This window comes from Cherax quadricarinatus, chromosome 15 (assembly GCF_038502225.1).
Source record: "Cherax quadricarinatus isolate ZL_2023a chromosome 15, ASM3850222v1, whole genome shotgun sequence".
Classification (NCBI taxonomy): domain Eukaryota; kingdom Metazoa; phylum Arthropoda; class Malacostraca; order Decapoda; family Parastacidae; genus Cherax; species Cherax quadricarinatus.
The window spans coordinates 50,462,037-50,479,693 of NC_091306.1; the positions used below are offsets into that span (position 1 = coordinate 50,462,037).

At 41.2% G+C, this 17,657-nt stretch overlaps 1 protein-coding gene across 2 annotated transcripts in view; it reads left to right on the forward strand.

Annotated features, from left to right (window-relative positions):
* LOC128703332 (sphingomyelin phosphodiesterase) overlaps positions 1–17,086 on the forward strand; it is a 127,006-nt gene extending 109,920 nt beyond the window's left edge. Inside the window, exons 9-13 of one of the 2 annotated variants that reach the window (XM_053797959.2) lie at positions 2,666–2,784; positions 11,924–11,997; positions 13,102–13,181; positions 13,352–13,459; positions 16,670–17,086. In XM_053797959.2, coding sequence (XP_053653934.2) covers positions 2,666–2,784; positions 11,924–11,997; positions 13,102–13,181; positions 13,352–13,459; positions 16,670–16,823 — 535 coding nt within the window. In that variant the 3' untranslated portion in view covers positions 16,824–17,086. The remainder of the gene's footprint in view (positions 1–2,665; positions 2,785–11,923; positions 11,998–13,101; positions 13,182–13,351; positions 13,460–16,669) is intronic. The other variant, XM_053797960.2, reaches the window with a different exon arrangement.
* The last annotated feature ends 571 nt before the right edge of the window (positions 17,087–17,657 follow it).

Sequence of the window (17,657 nt, forward strand, 5' to 3'; positions counted from 1 at the left end):
CGCTGCGGTCAGGAACTACACATGTGGTACCCAGTAACAGCATGACGCTGCGGTCAACAGCATGACGCTGCGGTCAGGAACTACACATGTGGTACCCAGTAACAGCATGACGCTGCGGTCAGGAACTACACATGTGGTACCCAGTAACAGCGTGACGCTGCGGGCAGGAACTACACATGTGGTACCCAGTAACAGCATGACGCTGCGGTCAGGAACTACACATGTGGTACCCAGTAACAGCATGACGCTGCGGTCAGGAACTACACATGTGGTACCCAGTAACAGCATGACGCTGCGGTCAGGAACTACACATGCGGGCAGGAACTACACATTTGGTACCCAGTAACAGCATGTCGCTGCGGTCAGGAACTACACATGTGGTACCCAGTAACAGCATGACGCTGCGGTCAGGAACTACACATGTGGTACCCAGTAACAGCATGACGCTGCGGTCAGGAACTACACATGTGGTACCCAGTAACAGCATGACGCTGCGGTCAGGAACTACACAAGTGGTACCCAGTAACAGCATGACGCTGCGGTCAGGAACTACACATGTGGTACCCAGTAACAGCATGACGCTGCGGTCAGGAACTACACATGTGGTACCCAGTAACAGCATGACGCTGCGGTCAGGAACTACACATGTGGTACCCAGTAACAGCATGACGCTGCGGTCAGGAACTACACATGTCGTACCCAGTAACAGCACGACGCTGCGGTCAGGAACTACACATGTGGTACCCAGTAACAGCATGACGCTGCGGGCAGGAACTACACATGTGGTACCCAGTAACAGCATGACGCTGCGGGCAGGAACTACACATGTGGTACCCAGTAACACCGTGACGCTGCGGTCAGGAACTACACATGTGGTACCCAGTAACACCGTAACGCTGCGGTCAGGAACTACACATGTGGTACCCAGTAACACCGTAACGCTGCGGGCAGGAACTACACATGTGGTACCCAGTAACAGCATGACGCTGCGGGCAGGAACTACACATGTGGTACCCAGTAACAGCATGATGCTGCGGACAGGAACTACACATGTGGTACCCAGTAACAGCATGACGCTGCGGTCAGGAACTACACATGTGGTACCCAGTAACAGCATGACGCTGCGGTCAGGAACTACACATGTGGTACCCAGTAACAGCATGACGCTGCGGACAGGAACTACACATGTTGTACCCAGTAACACCGTAACGCTGCGGTCAGGAACTACACATGTGGTACCCAGTAACACCGTAACGCTGCGGGCAGGAACTACACATGTGGTACCCAGTAACAGCATGACGCTGCGGGCAGGAACTACACATGTGGTACCCAGTAACAGCATGACGCTGCGGACAGGAACTACACATGTGGTAAAAATTTGAAGCTGATTAGAAATTTTTCTCCAGCAAAAGCACAGATTTCAATGTTTATATATTTTTCAATACTAATTATAATTAGTAGTGAAAAATTAGCTTAAATAATAATTATTAATTAAGCTAACAAATTTGCCACAACACAAACAAAACATAATAAGTACTGTACTATCTTAGCAATAAGATGCATCAGCCATTATATACAAAAGTCATTCAAAGCAGATTAACTTGACCGTTCACAATTTTTCACAAAAAAAAACTGTACCTAGACGCTTGAATATTACTTCGGTTTTCTTTGAATTATGGGGGGGAATTTTTTTAACGTTTAAAGCTACGCCACTAAACGTTTCGGAATTTATAGGAGCCATTATAGTGTGCAGGTTATGGGTTTAATAATTTTGATCACAATCATGTGCACTTGCAAATTGTTCCAAAAATCTGTTTCCGCTTACCATACATATGCATTGAAAATTTGAAGGCCATTGGATGAGGACTTCTCGCGTTATGAATGACATAAAACGAAAAGTTGAAGGACGGAACAAATAGAAAAAAAACGAAAGGAAACTTAAGGCAACCATTTAAAGATTCTCCTTCTGGTTTAATGAATAAGGTACAATATTACTAATATTTCCCTTCCTTTTCCAGCATATTCTTATTAATGACAGTGTCTAAAAGGAATTATATTTTAATGTTTTAACGAACGTATTTATCATATTTCAAGGTTATTGAAGTAAGACTGAGGATACACTCATGTCTGTCCAAGATGATCTTACACTAATGTACTGCACAGATGCCCTTACTCTCATGTACTGCACAGATGCTCTTACTCTCATGTACTGCACAGATGCTCTTACTCTCATGTACTGCACAGATGCTCTTACTCTCATGTACTGCACAGATGCTCTTACTCTCATGTACTGCACAGATGCTCTTACTCTCATGTACTGCACAGATGCTCTTACTCTCATGTACTGCACAGATGCTCTTACTCTCATGTACTGCACAGATGCTCTTACTCTCATGTACTGCACAGATGCTCTTACTCTCATGTACTGCACAGATGTTCTTACACATTGATTTAATTACACTTGTTTGATAACGATACCTTTGCATTCATGTGTGCCTAAGATTATTCAGTTTCTGCCCTCTCATTAATGTACTATAATTGAAAGTCTGAATAAAAGAAATCTTGCGTGTTTCTTAACATTTTTTGTATATATTGGACGAATATTAAGTTGGAATAATTACAGCATTAATTTTGAGATTTTTCTCTCTCGAATTCCTGTTGACAGATATGAGTCAACAATTCGAGCAATATTTTTAGGACACACACATGGCGACTCTTTACAAGTTTATTATGATCCAGACGACAACACTCGACCCGTCGCTGCAGCATTTATCACTCCTGCAGGTACCAAATAATTAGGATTATTCTTTATAGCATAATTAATTTCAGTATAAATGCTTAATTCAGTGAACCTCTATGTAGAGTACCAATAAAATTTCTTTTCAATTATGTGGATTACATATATATATATATATATATATATATATATATATATATATATATATATATATATATATTTTATTTTTTATTTTTTTATTATCACACCGGCCGATTCCCACCAAGGCAGGGTGGCCCGAAAAAGAAAAACTTTCACCATCATTCACTCCATCACTGTCTTGCCAGAAGGGTGCTTTACACTACAGTTTTTATATATATATATATATATATATATATATATATATATATATATATATATATATATATATATATATTCGATTGGGACAGGACAGTCGGTTACTAGACAACTGTGTCTCGGTCAAATGCCTCACGGTCACTGGCATCCCTGGACATTTGCGTCTTTTTTTTTTTATGTCCCAGGCATTTGTGTTCCAATATATATAAAACCTGTAGAACCAAGCAAAGAAGCGTGTGTACTGTGCTCAACTCACAAGGAGAATGAGGTTGGTCGGTGGAGGTTAGGGTAGGTTGAGAACTCCTCCACCCGCTCACATACCACCTTCCCTGAGAAGGGAGGGGGGTTGTATATAAATATTATTATTCTTATAATCAAAGAAAGCGCTAAACCGACAAGGGTCATACATCGCTGCAGGGCAGAAAATATTGCTGCAGCTATAAACAGCTAGGTGGAGAGTGGATCAGAGGTGAGGGGAGAAAAAGGGTGGAAGGGACACTAAGGGTTATGTGTCAAAGTTTGCATAGTAAAGCAGTTGCTGACAAAAAGTTAAAAAGTGATTGTAAGTCAAAGGCAGGACCTTCTGTAAGAAGGGAAGATAAGGTAAGATTGGTAGGGTGACGGCGTCGTTGGAGATAAATCCTGTAAGTTCGCTGGCAAACCGATCAATTGACAAGAAAGTGAAGAACCGAAATAGGGACCCGACAAACCTCACAGAGAGGAATAGGGCATCGTTCCATGAGATACCCATTGGTAAGGCGCATATGGCCAATGCGAAGCTGGGAGAGTGGAGTCTCCCGAGAACGGCAACGGTGGTAAGAAGATAGCCACAAACCTAAAAGCAGTTTAACAGAGCGCAATTTGTTATGGTACATGCCCTACCACCGTTGTTGCCAATGGCCGTGGAGATGGCAGAGATGACTGGAAAATAATATCTGAACGGAATACTTCTATAGGAAACCGGAAGCTCGTGTACTGCTGACCACGCAGGAGCATCAGCTTGTTCATTGCCCTGCACATTAACGTGTCCAGGGACCCAAGAGAAAACGACATCTTTGTTTTTGCTAGCCACACGGAGCAACCATAGTTGAATACGATGGACTAATAGATGAGGAGAGTCGTACTTTTTAATGGCTTGTAAGGCACTGAGGGATTCTGAAATGACCACAAACGTCGTAGGAGACATATATGTAATAAAAAGAAGCGCTATGAAGATGGCATACAACTTGGCAGTAAAAATACTAGCTGAGTCTAATAAATGTCCTTGGACACCGTCAGGGAACACTGCTGCGTACCCAACACCATCAGAAGATTTAGAACCATCTGTATAAACAGCAACGGCATGAGCATACGACCGTAAGTGATCTAGAAAAAAAGAGCGAGAAGCAGTCATAGGAAGGAGAGCTTTGGCGCAGGGTAGTAAGGGAGAACAGACATGAACCCTCGGAACCTCCCATGGGGTAAGGGAAAAGGCAGATGCTAAATGAACATACAAGGGAAGCAAGTGGAGAGAAAACCAGAATGAGTGAAGACGAAGAGAAAAAATTGGAGTAAGCAGGGGCGTTGAACAAATAATGGGCTTTTACTAATGTCTGAGACCAACCTATAAATAGACGGAACATGAAAGTCATGAGAGCAGACAAAATAATGAAGGCAATGAGCATCATGACGATCAGCTAAGGAAGGGAAATTCGCCTCAGCATAGAGGTTTCAGCAATGGATGAACGAAAGGCACCAAGGCATAAACGTAGACCCTGATGATGTAACAGAAGCTGCAGAATAGACTTGGTCGCCATAATCCAGCTTGGACAAGACTAGGGTGGAATGCAAACGGAGGAGAGTCCGGCGCTCTGAACCCCACGAACGATGCGCAAGAATTTTCAGGAGATTCAGCCGATCATGGCAAACAGCCTTCAAAGAGGAAATGTGAGGTGTCCATGTCAACCGGCGATCGAAGAGATGGCCAAGAAACTTGACCGCATCACATTCTTGAATACGTGAGCCATGTAAATACAATGGAACATTTGGGACAAAAGGACGTCTAGTGAAGGTAATGAAAGGGGTTTTTGTACTAGAAAATTTAAATCCATAAGAAGTGGCCAATAAGAAACCCGGTCAATTGAATCCTGAAGGTAGGCTGCTACCAGACGACAGTCAGCGCCTGCGTATGGTATGTAGAAGTCATCCACAAAGTGATGACCAAATATGCGATGGAAGAACGGAAGGTACGGCATTTCTAGCCAAGAGAAAAAGGGTAGAGCTAAGGACACAACCTTGTGGGACACCGTCGGCCTGAACAATGTCTGACGAAAGCGAGGCACCAATTCGGACACGAAAATGTCTGTCAGATAAGAATGTAGTAAGGGAAGTTGGCAGATTACAGCGGAGGCCTAAAGAGTGGGCTTGGTCTCAAATGTTATACCTCCAAGTGGTGTCATATGCCTTCTCAACATCAAGAAAGACTGCTAAGATGGAGTGTTAGTTAGCATAGGCATTTCACACATACATATCTAAGTGGAGCAAGGGGCCCAAACTAGAGCGCCCCTAGCGAAAACCATGATAGTTAAGAGAAAGACTACTGTGAGTCTCCAAATACCATATCAGAAAGTCTATTCACCAATCGTTCCATCACCTTGCAGACTACACTGGTTAGAGCAATGGAACGATAGTGTGAGGTGTCAAGCCCCGAAACGGTAGGTCAGTGGCAGATTTCCATTGTCGAGGGAGAACCCCTCGCATCCAAATAAGATTGAAACAAAGCAAAAGGACTGTAAGGGCAGTAGAATGCAGATGTTTTGGCATACTGATATGAATATCATCAGGCCCAGCTCCTGATGACTGACAGGAGGAAAGTGTGGACTCACGCTCTAGGAGAGTGAAAGGTAAGTTAAGTGACTCCATTCCATTAGAGGAGAAATCCAAGGGCAATTGATCCTTGGTAGACTTAGTCGCAAGACATGAGGGACAAAGGTGAAGCCCTTGGGAGACAGACAAGGTTCCCGAGTTCTGTGGCAACTTCAAGAGGTCCCATAACACTGACACCAGCAACGCACGAAACGGGAGCTGGGTCCGAGGTGTACTCACCACACAACTTCCCTACCTTCTTCAAAACTGCACACACAGGGGAAGACGAGGTAATGGTAGACACGTAGTCTTGCGTAGCGTTGCGTATGACGCGGCAAGCAACTGCCCTTGCCAGCTTAAAATCCAAGAGACGATCTGAGGTTAAATTATATCGATAACAGCTGCACGCAGCACATTTCAAACGAACTGCACGGGCACATGCAGGAGACCACCAAGGCATGCATGTCAGGGAATGCCTGCCTGAAAAAGTGGTAAGATGAGAGTATAAGTCCCAATTCGCTCGTGCAAATTGCCAATGAGGGCTACGAGGCAGTCGTGGAAATCCGGGAGAACAGACCAAGTGTAATCGAGTGCAATTGACGAGGAGCAGAGAAAAAGATCAATGCAAGAAAGAGACTGAGTGTGATAGTCAAAAGGGGTAGGAGCACCCGTATTTAAAACATGAAGAGAATGAGAAGAAAGAAGGGTCTCCAACTGATGACCATAAATCACAGTGGGACCCTCCCTACAGAAGATGGTAAGTGTTAAAATCACCCAACAACAAGATGGGTAGCAGAAGAGAAGAAATTAAAAACGCAATATCTGAGATACAGAATGCACAGGAGGGAGAAAGATAGAGAGAGCAGATGGTATATCTGTGTAAATAAATACGAGCTGAAGTATAATGCAACAGAGAACGAACAAAAACTTGTTGATACGGTATACCAAAGCACACAAGAAGCGAGCTTTCATTAAATGTTTCGACAAGAAAAGGATCCGAAGAATGTAACAGAACATAGCCCGAGACGGGGCGAATGATAGCAAAATGAATTTTGGACTCTTGTAACTCAACACATAACGGGGACAACCGGGAGAGCAACATTTGGAGTTCTCCCCGGTTGTCCCTGTGGCCACGAATATTCCATTGTAAAAAAGATATTATGTACAGAAATAAAAATGACAACAATAAAGTCAACGTGTGGGGTTAACGGTAAGCGTGTAAGCAACGAGGAATCAGAATGCTGTGAAGGAAAAGATTGTTGTGAGGGTCGTGAAAAAGAAGGGGTAGGAGGAGGCACGTCGGTGTCCATCGAGGGTGTCGTCTCTGCATTACAGATGGAGATAGTGTCTAACATTTCAGCTGTTAAGGAAGCTGACGATACCATGATGTCAGAGACAGGAGAGGTAGAGCAAGTAGAGGTCTGAGGGGGACAAGGAGTATGAACCTCGAGAGATGCGTTGGCATGGGCAGAAGAGTCTTGCAGTGTAACAGGAGAGAAAGGAGGTTGGAAGAGAACTATGGAAGAAGACGGGGGGGGGGGGAAGGGAACAGGAGAAGAGGGGACTACACAAAGGGGGGGGTGAACCTCCACCTTCGTGTGAGAGTTGGAAAAGGGGTGAGAACTAGGCCCAAAGGTAGAAGATAAATTCAACTTTACAGGTGATAGACGTGAAGTGTAGGTCTGTGAGGTCAAGTAGACTGAGAAGCGAGCGAGTGAGATGAAGAAGTAGAAGGAGGAAGAGGCATGGAGGTAGAAGTTTCAGGGAATAAAACTGCAAAACAATTAGAAACAAGGGTGACCCTAGAAAACATAATCGCAGAGGGATTGGGAGGTGAGAGGACCGTCGAGGCTGGAGGTCTTCAGGCTACTCGAGCATATGGGACACGAGGAAGTTTACCCTGAAGGCAATGCTGAGAGACAGCCATAGCTTAAGTAAGGCCCTCACGCTCCTTAAGATACCAGATCTCTCGTTCATTACGATAGACTTGACAACAGTGTGAAAAAGAGGAGATTCATTGCAACTGAGACAAGAGGGGGGAAGACTATAAGACATACTGGAATGATCTGTTGCACCGCAGACCAGGTATTCCATCGTAGATCTGTAGTATTTAGTGGTATGTCCAAAACGCCAGCAATTACGACACTGTTGGGGAGTGGGGACTACTTTATGGACCTCTAGGCGATGGCCTGCAATATAGAGGATGGTAGGCCATGCAGTCGAAGGTTAAGCAGGCAATGTTACTAAAAAAGCACCTCCACCCATGAGCAGGCAGGACATATGTACAGTGGAACCTCAAATTTTGAACGTATCGCTTATCGAAATCTTCGAAAATAGAACCCTTTTTTCAAACCAACTTTGTCCGTATTATCGAACTCGCCCCTATTTTCGAACTGCCGGGTGTCGGACCTGTCCGGCAGCCTGCTCTGTCTGCGTCCCAACGCAGGCACCTTGAGCCAGTCTGGTTTTGTTGATGCTTGAGTGAACACTAACCTGCGCTTTCATACAAACATTTCACGATTATTTCATTGTCTTTAGTGCTTGTGGGACTGTGAAATAAGCTACAATGGGCCCAAAGAAACTTGCTAGTGGTACCCCTGTGGTAAAGAGAGTGAGAAACATTATAGATGTGAAGAAGGAAATAATACAGAAGTGGAATGATGTCCAAATGTTTGTGGAGAAGTAACACCCTGAGCAAGCTGAAACAAGCCATCTTTGCAACAAGTTCAGTGACAGAACCATGTCCCATTTTAGGGAAATCTTAAAGAGGCACCAGAAACAGAGGACTGTGGACAGTTATTTTGTGGGACAGGGGTCCAGTGACTCTCAAGCTGGTCCTAGTGGCATTAAAAGACAGAAGGGAAGTAACCCCAGAGAGGGCTTTGATACCTAAAGTCCTCATAGAGGGGGATTCTCCTTCCAAACACTAACCCCAACTCCCTCTCTCCTCCTCCCTATCTTCCAGATGCCATCTCCCATCTTCAATAAAGGTAAGTAAAATGTTATTTTATATGTTTATTTAAATTTATTAACACATAATTGAACGCTATATTTCTTGTGTGCATGTAAAACTATAATTAATCTCTATGAAAAGTTTTTTTTTTTTTGTGAATATTTTTGAGTTTCTGAAACGGATTAATTTTATTTCCATTATTTCTTATTTGAAATACTGTTTTGCTTTTCAGACTTTTCGAATTTAGAACTAACTCCTGGAATGAATCAAGTTCGATATTTGAGGTTCCACTGTATCTACCTTAAGAACAAAATGGTCCTGAAGGGCTAATTGTTCTAAAATATCATCACTGGAAGGCAAAAAAATCACTCTGTACAATGGTATGCTTTAAGATCACAATACCACTACAAGAATTGAGAGTAGCGCATTCACGAAAAGTGACTGGTATGTTATCTGTTGAAATGATATGGGAGAGAGCATGAGCTTGTTCTGAATTCTGTACTGTTACGACACACACACACACACACACACCGCTTTGAAGAGCGTGGATGGATATATTTTGGCCAATGTGCCATAAAAGAGCTCTAACAATTCCATGATCAGAAAGGTAATCAGTTTGAGACGTTCTTTGTAAGGAAAAGAATTTAATCCATTGTGTACTTGTAAACCCGGTACACAAAGGTAGTGAGTGTCGCATAGGTTATTTTTGAGCAGACCTGGAAGGGCAGACTGACCTGAGGGAGGTGAGCGATCCAAAAACCGTCGTACCATATTCGGGGAAGCCGGACCCATGGTTAAAGGCGTCCAAGAAGCAGTGGCATAAGCAGAAATGGGTGGCACCTCAGCACCTGGAGCAGGTGACGGAGTGTCACCGGCAGAAGGTACTGAGGTATGAGAAGAGTCTTGAGAATGGTCCAATAATGTAGATGGGTCAGAACAAGGTGTGGAATCAGAAAGGGGCCTGGAAGGAGGAAGGGTTTCACTGACCAAAGACCTGAGCAGACTCCATAATAAAGGTGTTTCTCCTGTGTAATCTCCTTTCTTGTTATTTAAAAAGAGAAAGATGGAAAGAATAAAAGAGTGACAGCGGAGGGACAGTAATTAGGAGGCATGGAAGGGCCGGAAATTCATCCCCTCATCCGAAAAGGCCTCAAGCCCACTGGCAGTGAAGATGCAGCGTGGAACCCGTGCCATACCCTACCCTTCATGCCGGTAAACCAGTGCTCTGGGATAACAGCCTCACATCTACCGAGCCATCTTGGCGGACTAAAGAAAGGGCAGTCGGAAACCTGCCACAAAGCATACCACCTCCGGCTCCCATCTCCCAGAACCAACAGGCAGCTTCGGGAGATACACCCATTATCTGAAAGGCACCCAGCCCACTTCTCGGAAATCCTGGAAGGGAGCAGGGCACCTTCAGACAATTCAGATTTCACAGCAAACCACACCACCCCCAAGGGACCTTACAGAGTGGGATGAACTCTAGCACACTTCCCCCTACCTAGAAACTGTAATGCCAGTGGGGAGGACCCCAGAGACTACAAATGAGAGGAAGAAAGGGGAGGGTTGGAAGGGGGAGGAAAGAGGGGAAAAAAGGGGGGATGTGGAGGGTGGGATAGGGAAGGGGGGATTGGAACGTACTTAGGTTCGGTGTGAGGAAGTAGGCCAAATGGTTTAATTCCTTAGACCAAGAGCCTCTTTGCCAGGTCAAAGAGCCCCCTCCCCCTTGAAGAGGTTATTTTAAAGAAAAAGATAGAAGGACATTGGAGGAACAGTCACTAGAAAGCATGGAAGGGCTTTAGGTTCTTCCATTCTTCCGAGAGGGTCTCGAACCCACGAGCAGTGCAGATGCAGCATGGAACCTGTGCCACTCCCTACCCTATACGCCAGCAAACCAGCGCTCCAGGATAGCAACCTCACATCTACTGAGCCAAAGAGAGGGCGGTTGGAAACCCGCCACAAAGTATACCTCCTTCGACTCTCGCCTTCCAGAACCAACAGGCAGCCTCTGGAGGTACACTTATCTTCTGCAGGACACCCTCCCCACTTCTCGGAGATTCGGGAAGGATGCAGGGCACTTCCACGCAATTCAGATTCTATGGCAAACACCACTCCTGAGGGACTCCATGGAGTGGGATGAAACCCAGCACACTTCCCCCTACCTAGAAACCGTAATGCCAGAGGGAAGGACCTCAGAAACTAGAAATGGGACAGAGAAAGGGGAAGGATGGCAGAGGGGAGGAAAGGGGGAGAAAAAGGGGGGGATGGGGAGGATGGAATAGGGAAGGGAGGATTGGGGGGCACTTAGGTTCGGTGTGAGGTAGGAGACCAAAGGGTTAAATTCCTTAGACCAAGAGCCTCTTCGCCGCATCAAGGAGACCCCCGTTGAAGAGGAGTTTATAAATAACTCAGTAGCTCTCCAAGTTGAATATCTGATTGTTTGGCAGGTCTCCTGTTTTTATGAAGGGAATAAAACGGAAAGGCAGATTTCATCAGCATACCAGAACATAACCAATGTTATGATAAGAGAAAGAGGCTTAGCGTATATAACGTGGGATTTGTTACCCAGTAATACTTACAAGAGTGGTACGCAAATGATCGGGAAACAAAAAAAAAAAGAAAAAAGGACGTAAATGTCCAGGAATGCCATTGACCGAGACACAATCATCGAGGACACAAATACACTAGTCCTTTATTCCACTGCATTATAATGCTGAATAAAGGAGTAAAATTTCGACGATTAATGAAACGCCCAAGACACACAAACTTCTTGATCAAGTAAAGGTGACTCAGTTTCATGAAAGGAGAGATGAACTTGCTAGTTATCATCATATGATATAGAAATATCAGGCACCAACGTCCCTGATATTTCTAACTCAAACGAGCAATATTTTCGCGTTCGACTGACATTAACTTCAATATTTAACAGCATTATATCAACAGAAAATATTCATCTGCTAATGTATATCTGAACTGTAACTAAATATTTTGCATACTATAAAACTGTAAAATTCTAAAGGAGAATATTGAATAAGAATAAAAATAAATTGCAGGTACGACAGGCAGTGCCCATAACCCGTCCTTTAAAGTCTTCACGGTTGACGGTGGACATCAGGACGCAACTTGGGTTTGTACAACCAGTTTGGATTCCAGTCCAATTATTACATATCACTTATTTTTTTTATAAAATAGTTTGAGTTTATTTTTTAAATTATGTGTAACAATAAGGTATTTTAATTACCTAATTTAGCATAACTAGACGCATAATACAATTAACCAATTAGCTAATGTCAGAACAATAAATAAATATTTTAATGTAATGGGAAATAACTGGTACAAGAAAATGGCCTTAACTGTGCCAGATAAATTCAACAATGAATCAGTTCCAATTTGCTGTAGCTAAACAGGTCAGCAAAAGTTTATATATTACTAATATAGACCCTTAGGTTAACATATCAGCACTACACACTTACATTTTCTGAGCACATTCAGTTATGTTTATTTATCTCTGAATATTTGCTGTATCATGAAACAGGGATGTCATGTTTGGAAGTTAATATATTTATTAAATTGAGAAATTTAATTCTTTAATATTATAATCATAACTAAGCGCTAAACCCACAAGCGATATGCAGTTCTAAATTTATTGTTGACACATTTTTACTTACATGTTTCATTAACGCGTCCTCTGTTCAATTGTTATTCTAAAGAATTATTATTTTGATCAACACTGTCATATACTTGTACCATTTTATTCTGAATTAATTCCATGATAATTTTATTAATTGATTATCTTTTTCTGAATTTTGAAATATACATACATATTATATATATATATATATATATATATATATATATATAAATATATATATATATATATATATATATATATATATATATATATATATATATATATATATATATATATATATATATATATATATATATATATATATGCAGTCGACAGTTTATAAACCTGACGTAAATAAGTGTTTTAGAGTTCAAAAACGTTTGAATCTTCAGTACCTAAAGACAGTTAAAGTGCCAGTAGTCAGCAAATAACTACCATCTCAGTACCAGCTTTCTTGATGCAAAAACTTAATTAACAAATATACAAAATGATGGAAAAGAGTTTATTACTAAATGACGTATTAGTAACACAAATTAAGCAGATACTAATTGGCTTAAATTTCCAATGCATTTTTTACTTAAATTTTAAAAATGATTTCAGTCAGTGATAGACGTGGAAACATACAACATGAACCTGACAGAGGCCAATATGGAGGGCGGCACTCCGGATTTCAGTCTCAGGTTTGATGATCTTGCACTCCAGTGTCAAATTAACTCTGATATAATACGTAACATAATATTTTCGCATGTATTACGTTACCAAAGTATTTACGTAATGGCTTAATTTGTCACAGAACACATGTGAACTTTTGAAACATTCTCATTCGCACTTGAAAAAATGTCTTTCACAGGTACTCAACACAAGAATCCTATGGTATAACATCTTTGACTCCAGCTAGTATTGACCAACTTGTTTTAAATATGGCTACCGATGAAAGTCTTTTCAAAAAATATGAATTGTAAGTATATAAATCCCTTTTTCATGAATTAGTAATTGTGAAATAATTTTTGAGTTCCTTCAAGTAATTTTTTCCTGAACTATAAAAAATATAATAACCTGTATTTTTGACAGCCCAGGCTAAAACATTACACAGTTTACGTCAATAATGTATTTACATTATTAACCTTAATTCAACTAGTTATCGAACAGTCATTGATTTATGAATTAGATTTATAAATCTGGTGTGAATGTAAGATATGTCTAAAGAAGAGGAGGAGGAGGTTCTGACAGAGGCGTTAAAAAGAGACTTGAATATACAAAAATCATGTTTATCTTGTTTACATGAAATGCTCTACGTTGTGCATTAGGAATGCGAGAAAGGTGAAAGAATTCACAGGAATTGCATCCCAAGAGCAAATTCGTTAATGAGGTGGAGTGATTGCAATATTTTTGGATGCCTTGAGCTGCACTGGCTGGGTCATCCTTCACCAGGATGTCCATGACTTAATGTGCTGTGTATATAGATCCATCTACTTTAGTTCACCTGGACGTTGCGTCAGTCTCTGGAACTGCAGCCTGCTGGAGGGAGCCCACTACACTGGGTGATTTGACTCTGGCCCTGTTTATCAATCAATTGGTCATGTATTGTCCTTTACTATCTGCCAGTGATTTGGGTAGTGTTTGAGAGTCTAGCAGGTCAGTTGTTTCTTTCGAGATCCGCTTATGCGAATCGGGCAAGAACGGGGGAGCTTACACTGTGGATTGATAAACTTCTCGTTGGAGTGAAAATACTCTTATACTCTTGTGGCTGCTCCTAATTCCTCTGGCGGTTATTTGTGTAGAAGACTAAGATATTTTAAATGTTATTATCCAAGGATAACTAAAGAATACCATGCAGATTAATTTATTTTCGTTAATTTTCTTCTGTCTTTCTTTAGCAGGTGACCGACAACATCTAAGTAATTGCAAGGTGCTGCATCTATTTACAGTTAGCTCACCATATTAAACGCGTGTAAGGAGACCTGCCTTTGGATCTCGTCCTATCCAAGAATCACACCAAGGGCTTCTCGGTTGTGTGCCGAATGCTCTACCACCAAACTATGCTTCACTTGAGGCCGATAGTGTGTACATACTCACCTAATTGTGGTTGCAACGGTCGATCCACAGCCCTTAGCCACACCTCTTCACTGGTCGCTACTTGGTCACTCTCCTTATTCTATGAGCTTTATCATACCTCTTCCTAAAGCTATTTATGGATCCTGCCTCTGCTACATCACTTTCTAGACTATTCAACTTCCTGACAACTCTCTGACTGAAGAAATACTTCCTAACATCCCTGTGACTCATCCGAGTCTTTAGCTTCCAATTTTGACCCTTTGTTGCTGTGTCCCATGTCTGGAACATTCTGCCTCTGTCCACCTTGTCGATTCCTCTCAGTATTTTAAATCATATCCTCCCTATATCTCCTGTCCTCCAGTGTCGTCAGATCGAGTCCCCTTAACCTCTCCTCGCAGGACATTCCCCTTAGCTCCAGGACTAGCCTCGTTGCAAACCTTTGCACTGTCTCTAATTTCCTGACATACTTGGCTAGGTATGGGTTCCAAACTGGTACTGCATACTCCAATATGAGCCTGACGTATATTCTTAAGTTTGCTAGCTGCCCATATGCTGCAGTAATTATTTGGTTGATTTGCACCTCAGGAGATGTGCTCGGCATTATACTCACCCCAAAATGCTGCGTGCCTTCATTTGCGTTCATCGTCAACGTGGGAATGGAAAGATGACGATTTTATTGCTTTCTTGATGATTACTTGCTCTTATCCTGGAATTCTAGAGGAAGGCAACTAGTCTTTCATGTCTCATTATTTTGGAAGATGGGACTGAACCCAATCTCCTCAAGATGTTTTCACGCTCGGTAGTTTCAGTTCGTCTTCCAGCTTTTCCATTATTTATGCATCTCTTCATAGTTCACATGTTTTGACGTGTAGAAGCTACCAAATGGTCTCCCAGTTTTTTTTAATTTTCTCAGGGGCTATATTGATCTGCAGGCTTTCCTTAGTTCAAATCAGTCCGGGAAGCCACTTTGCTTCATTTTAGATCTCATAGTGATGAGCCCAATACCATAACGTGTTATACATGATTAAATTTAACCTTGTAGAGATGCCAGAGTATGGTTACATGGCCAGATAATGTATATGACCGTAGCCATAACACCTATACCATTTAACCTTCATTTTACAGTTACAGGTCATCATATGGATATTCTCTGAGGATATTTTGCCCTTTTGGTTGAGAACCCGCAATAGTCCGCAATAGATCCATCTCTATCATCCCAACGGCACCACCTGCAGCTTAGCTGCAGGTGGTGCCGTTGCACCAGTGACTACATTTCATGTAGATACAGTACATTCATTTGTAATACATGTTTACCTTTGCTGAACGACACCTTGTTAAAATGGATGACCTCTCGACTTCAGGAAGGATACTGGTGATGTCACTTCATTTTCTATGATTTCTTTTCTTATTAACCTCTCGAGTTTGCTTTATTGTTTTTAACACTTTTTTGATATACTGTTTCGTCTGTGCTCCGGTCACTGATAATGTTTACCCAATTTTATTTTAATATTACAAAGATGTGCACTCAGTACTAACTTGTTTCTAATCAGCATCAATGTGCTTATATTAATTACCTCATGATTATAATAGTGTCGTCCATGTACAGGGACGATTTTGTCATTGTTTGTGCTGATACAGGCCGATTAAGCCTTTTCACACATATTCAAGTTATCGATCTCCATAAATGATCTATTATCTTCCACTCTTCTATCAATTCCTATATTTTTTTTTTTTAACTTTTTTCATGTCGGACTGTTGAATTCGTTGGGTCTGTCATCGATTTGTCAGAAAATATTGCAGTCTTTTCCTAAATGTTGTGTGTCATGAGTCTATAATGCAGTATTTCCCTTGTAAAGTCGAGAAGGGTTAATCACGTCTCTAATTTACCATGAAAATACTGCATTACCTACCTAAATACTGTGTTATGTCTCTGTAAAAGTTTTAGCCTTTTACCGCCTTCACATGTAAACACTGCATTCCTTCCTTATTGCTGTGTGTCATAAATCTAACAGGTTCACCCTTCACCACCGTGCCATGAAATAGAATAGAGTTATTGTCTAATATTTTTAGTTATTTATGTCAAATAATTTAGTAACTCCATTAATTATTTCAGGAATACACAAAATACATGGTCAGATATACCTGATGACTGGAGCTGTGACAAAGATTGTTACAAAGGAAGTCTGTGTAGGCTTGTCACAGGTGATTCCTCAAACCATGAGCCATGTGATCGCATCAGCGCTGTTATTGATGGACTTCAACGTTAGAAGAAATGAAGATATACTTCATCAAAATGTGGCATTCCTAGCATCATGAAAATGGAGTTTAAAAATTTTGAATTGCTTTTTCAATAATGAAAAAAATCAAGACAGAAGTTTATTTCATATTTTTATAGAATTATTGGGAAATATTCATATTACATTTAATTTATTTCATGATAATTCAGAATAAAAATGCATGTTGACTATTAAACAAAATTAATTGAATGTATTATTCAGAACTATTTTAATTATATTATTTACTTGTGCAATTATCTTATTTTTATCACAACACATTAATGAAAAACGAAATTTCCAACTGAATACGTCTACATAATTATAATTTTTATTAACAAGGTTCATATTAATTAGTATATACTTTAAGCAAAATATTTTCACAGATGAGAAGAATAATTCCTTTTAGTTACTTGTTTTAGGTTCCTGAGATCATGGCTCCTTCAGCTGGGTGTAGAACCAGACCTCATAACTGAAGTCTGAATGCGAAAGTTTTTGTAATTTTAGCAACTTTAAATAGGTCCGTTAATATCTAAGACAGAAGGCAGTAATAAAAAAGAATGAATTATCATATGGGCAAGGGTCGTGAATGGAGTCTTTTGAGGATCAGGGCTGGTTTTGAATTATGTGGAATTAATGATTAAAATGACAGTCAGTGAAGGCTAAGATAAGCTCCGAGATGACTGGAATGGGCTGCGAGACGTTTTTGAGAAAACAAGTGAGAAGAGGCTCTACAGAAATCGATTAAGGTAAACCATATGAAAGTAAAAATCACTCTAGAGAATATCAGTTGAGACACATACCAAAAGTTTAATTTCAGAAGCATAC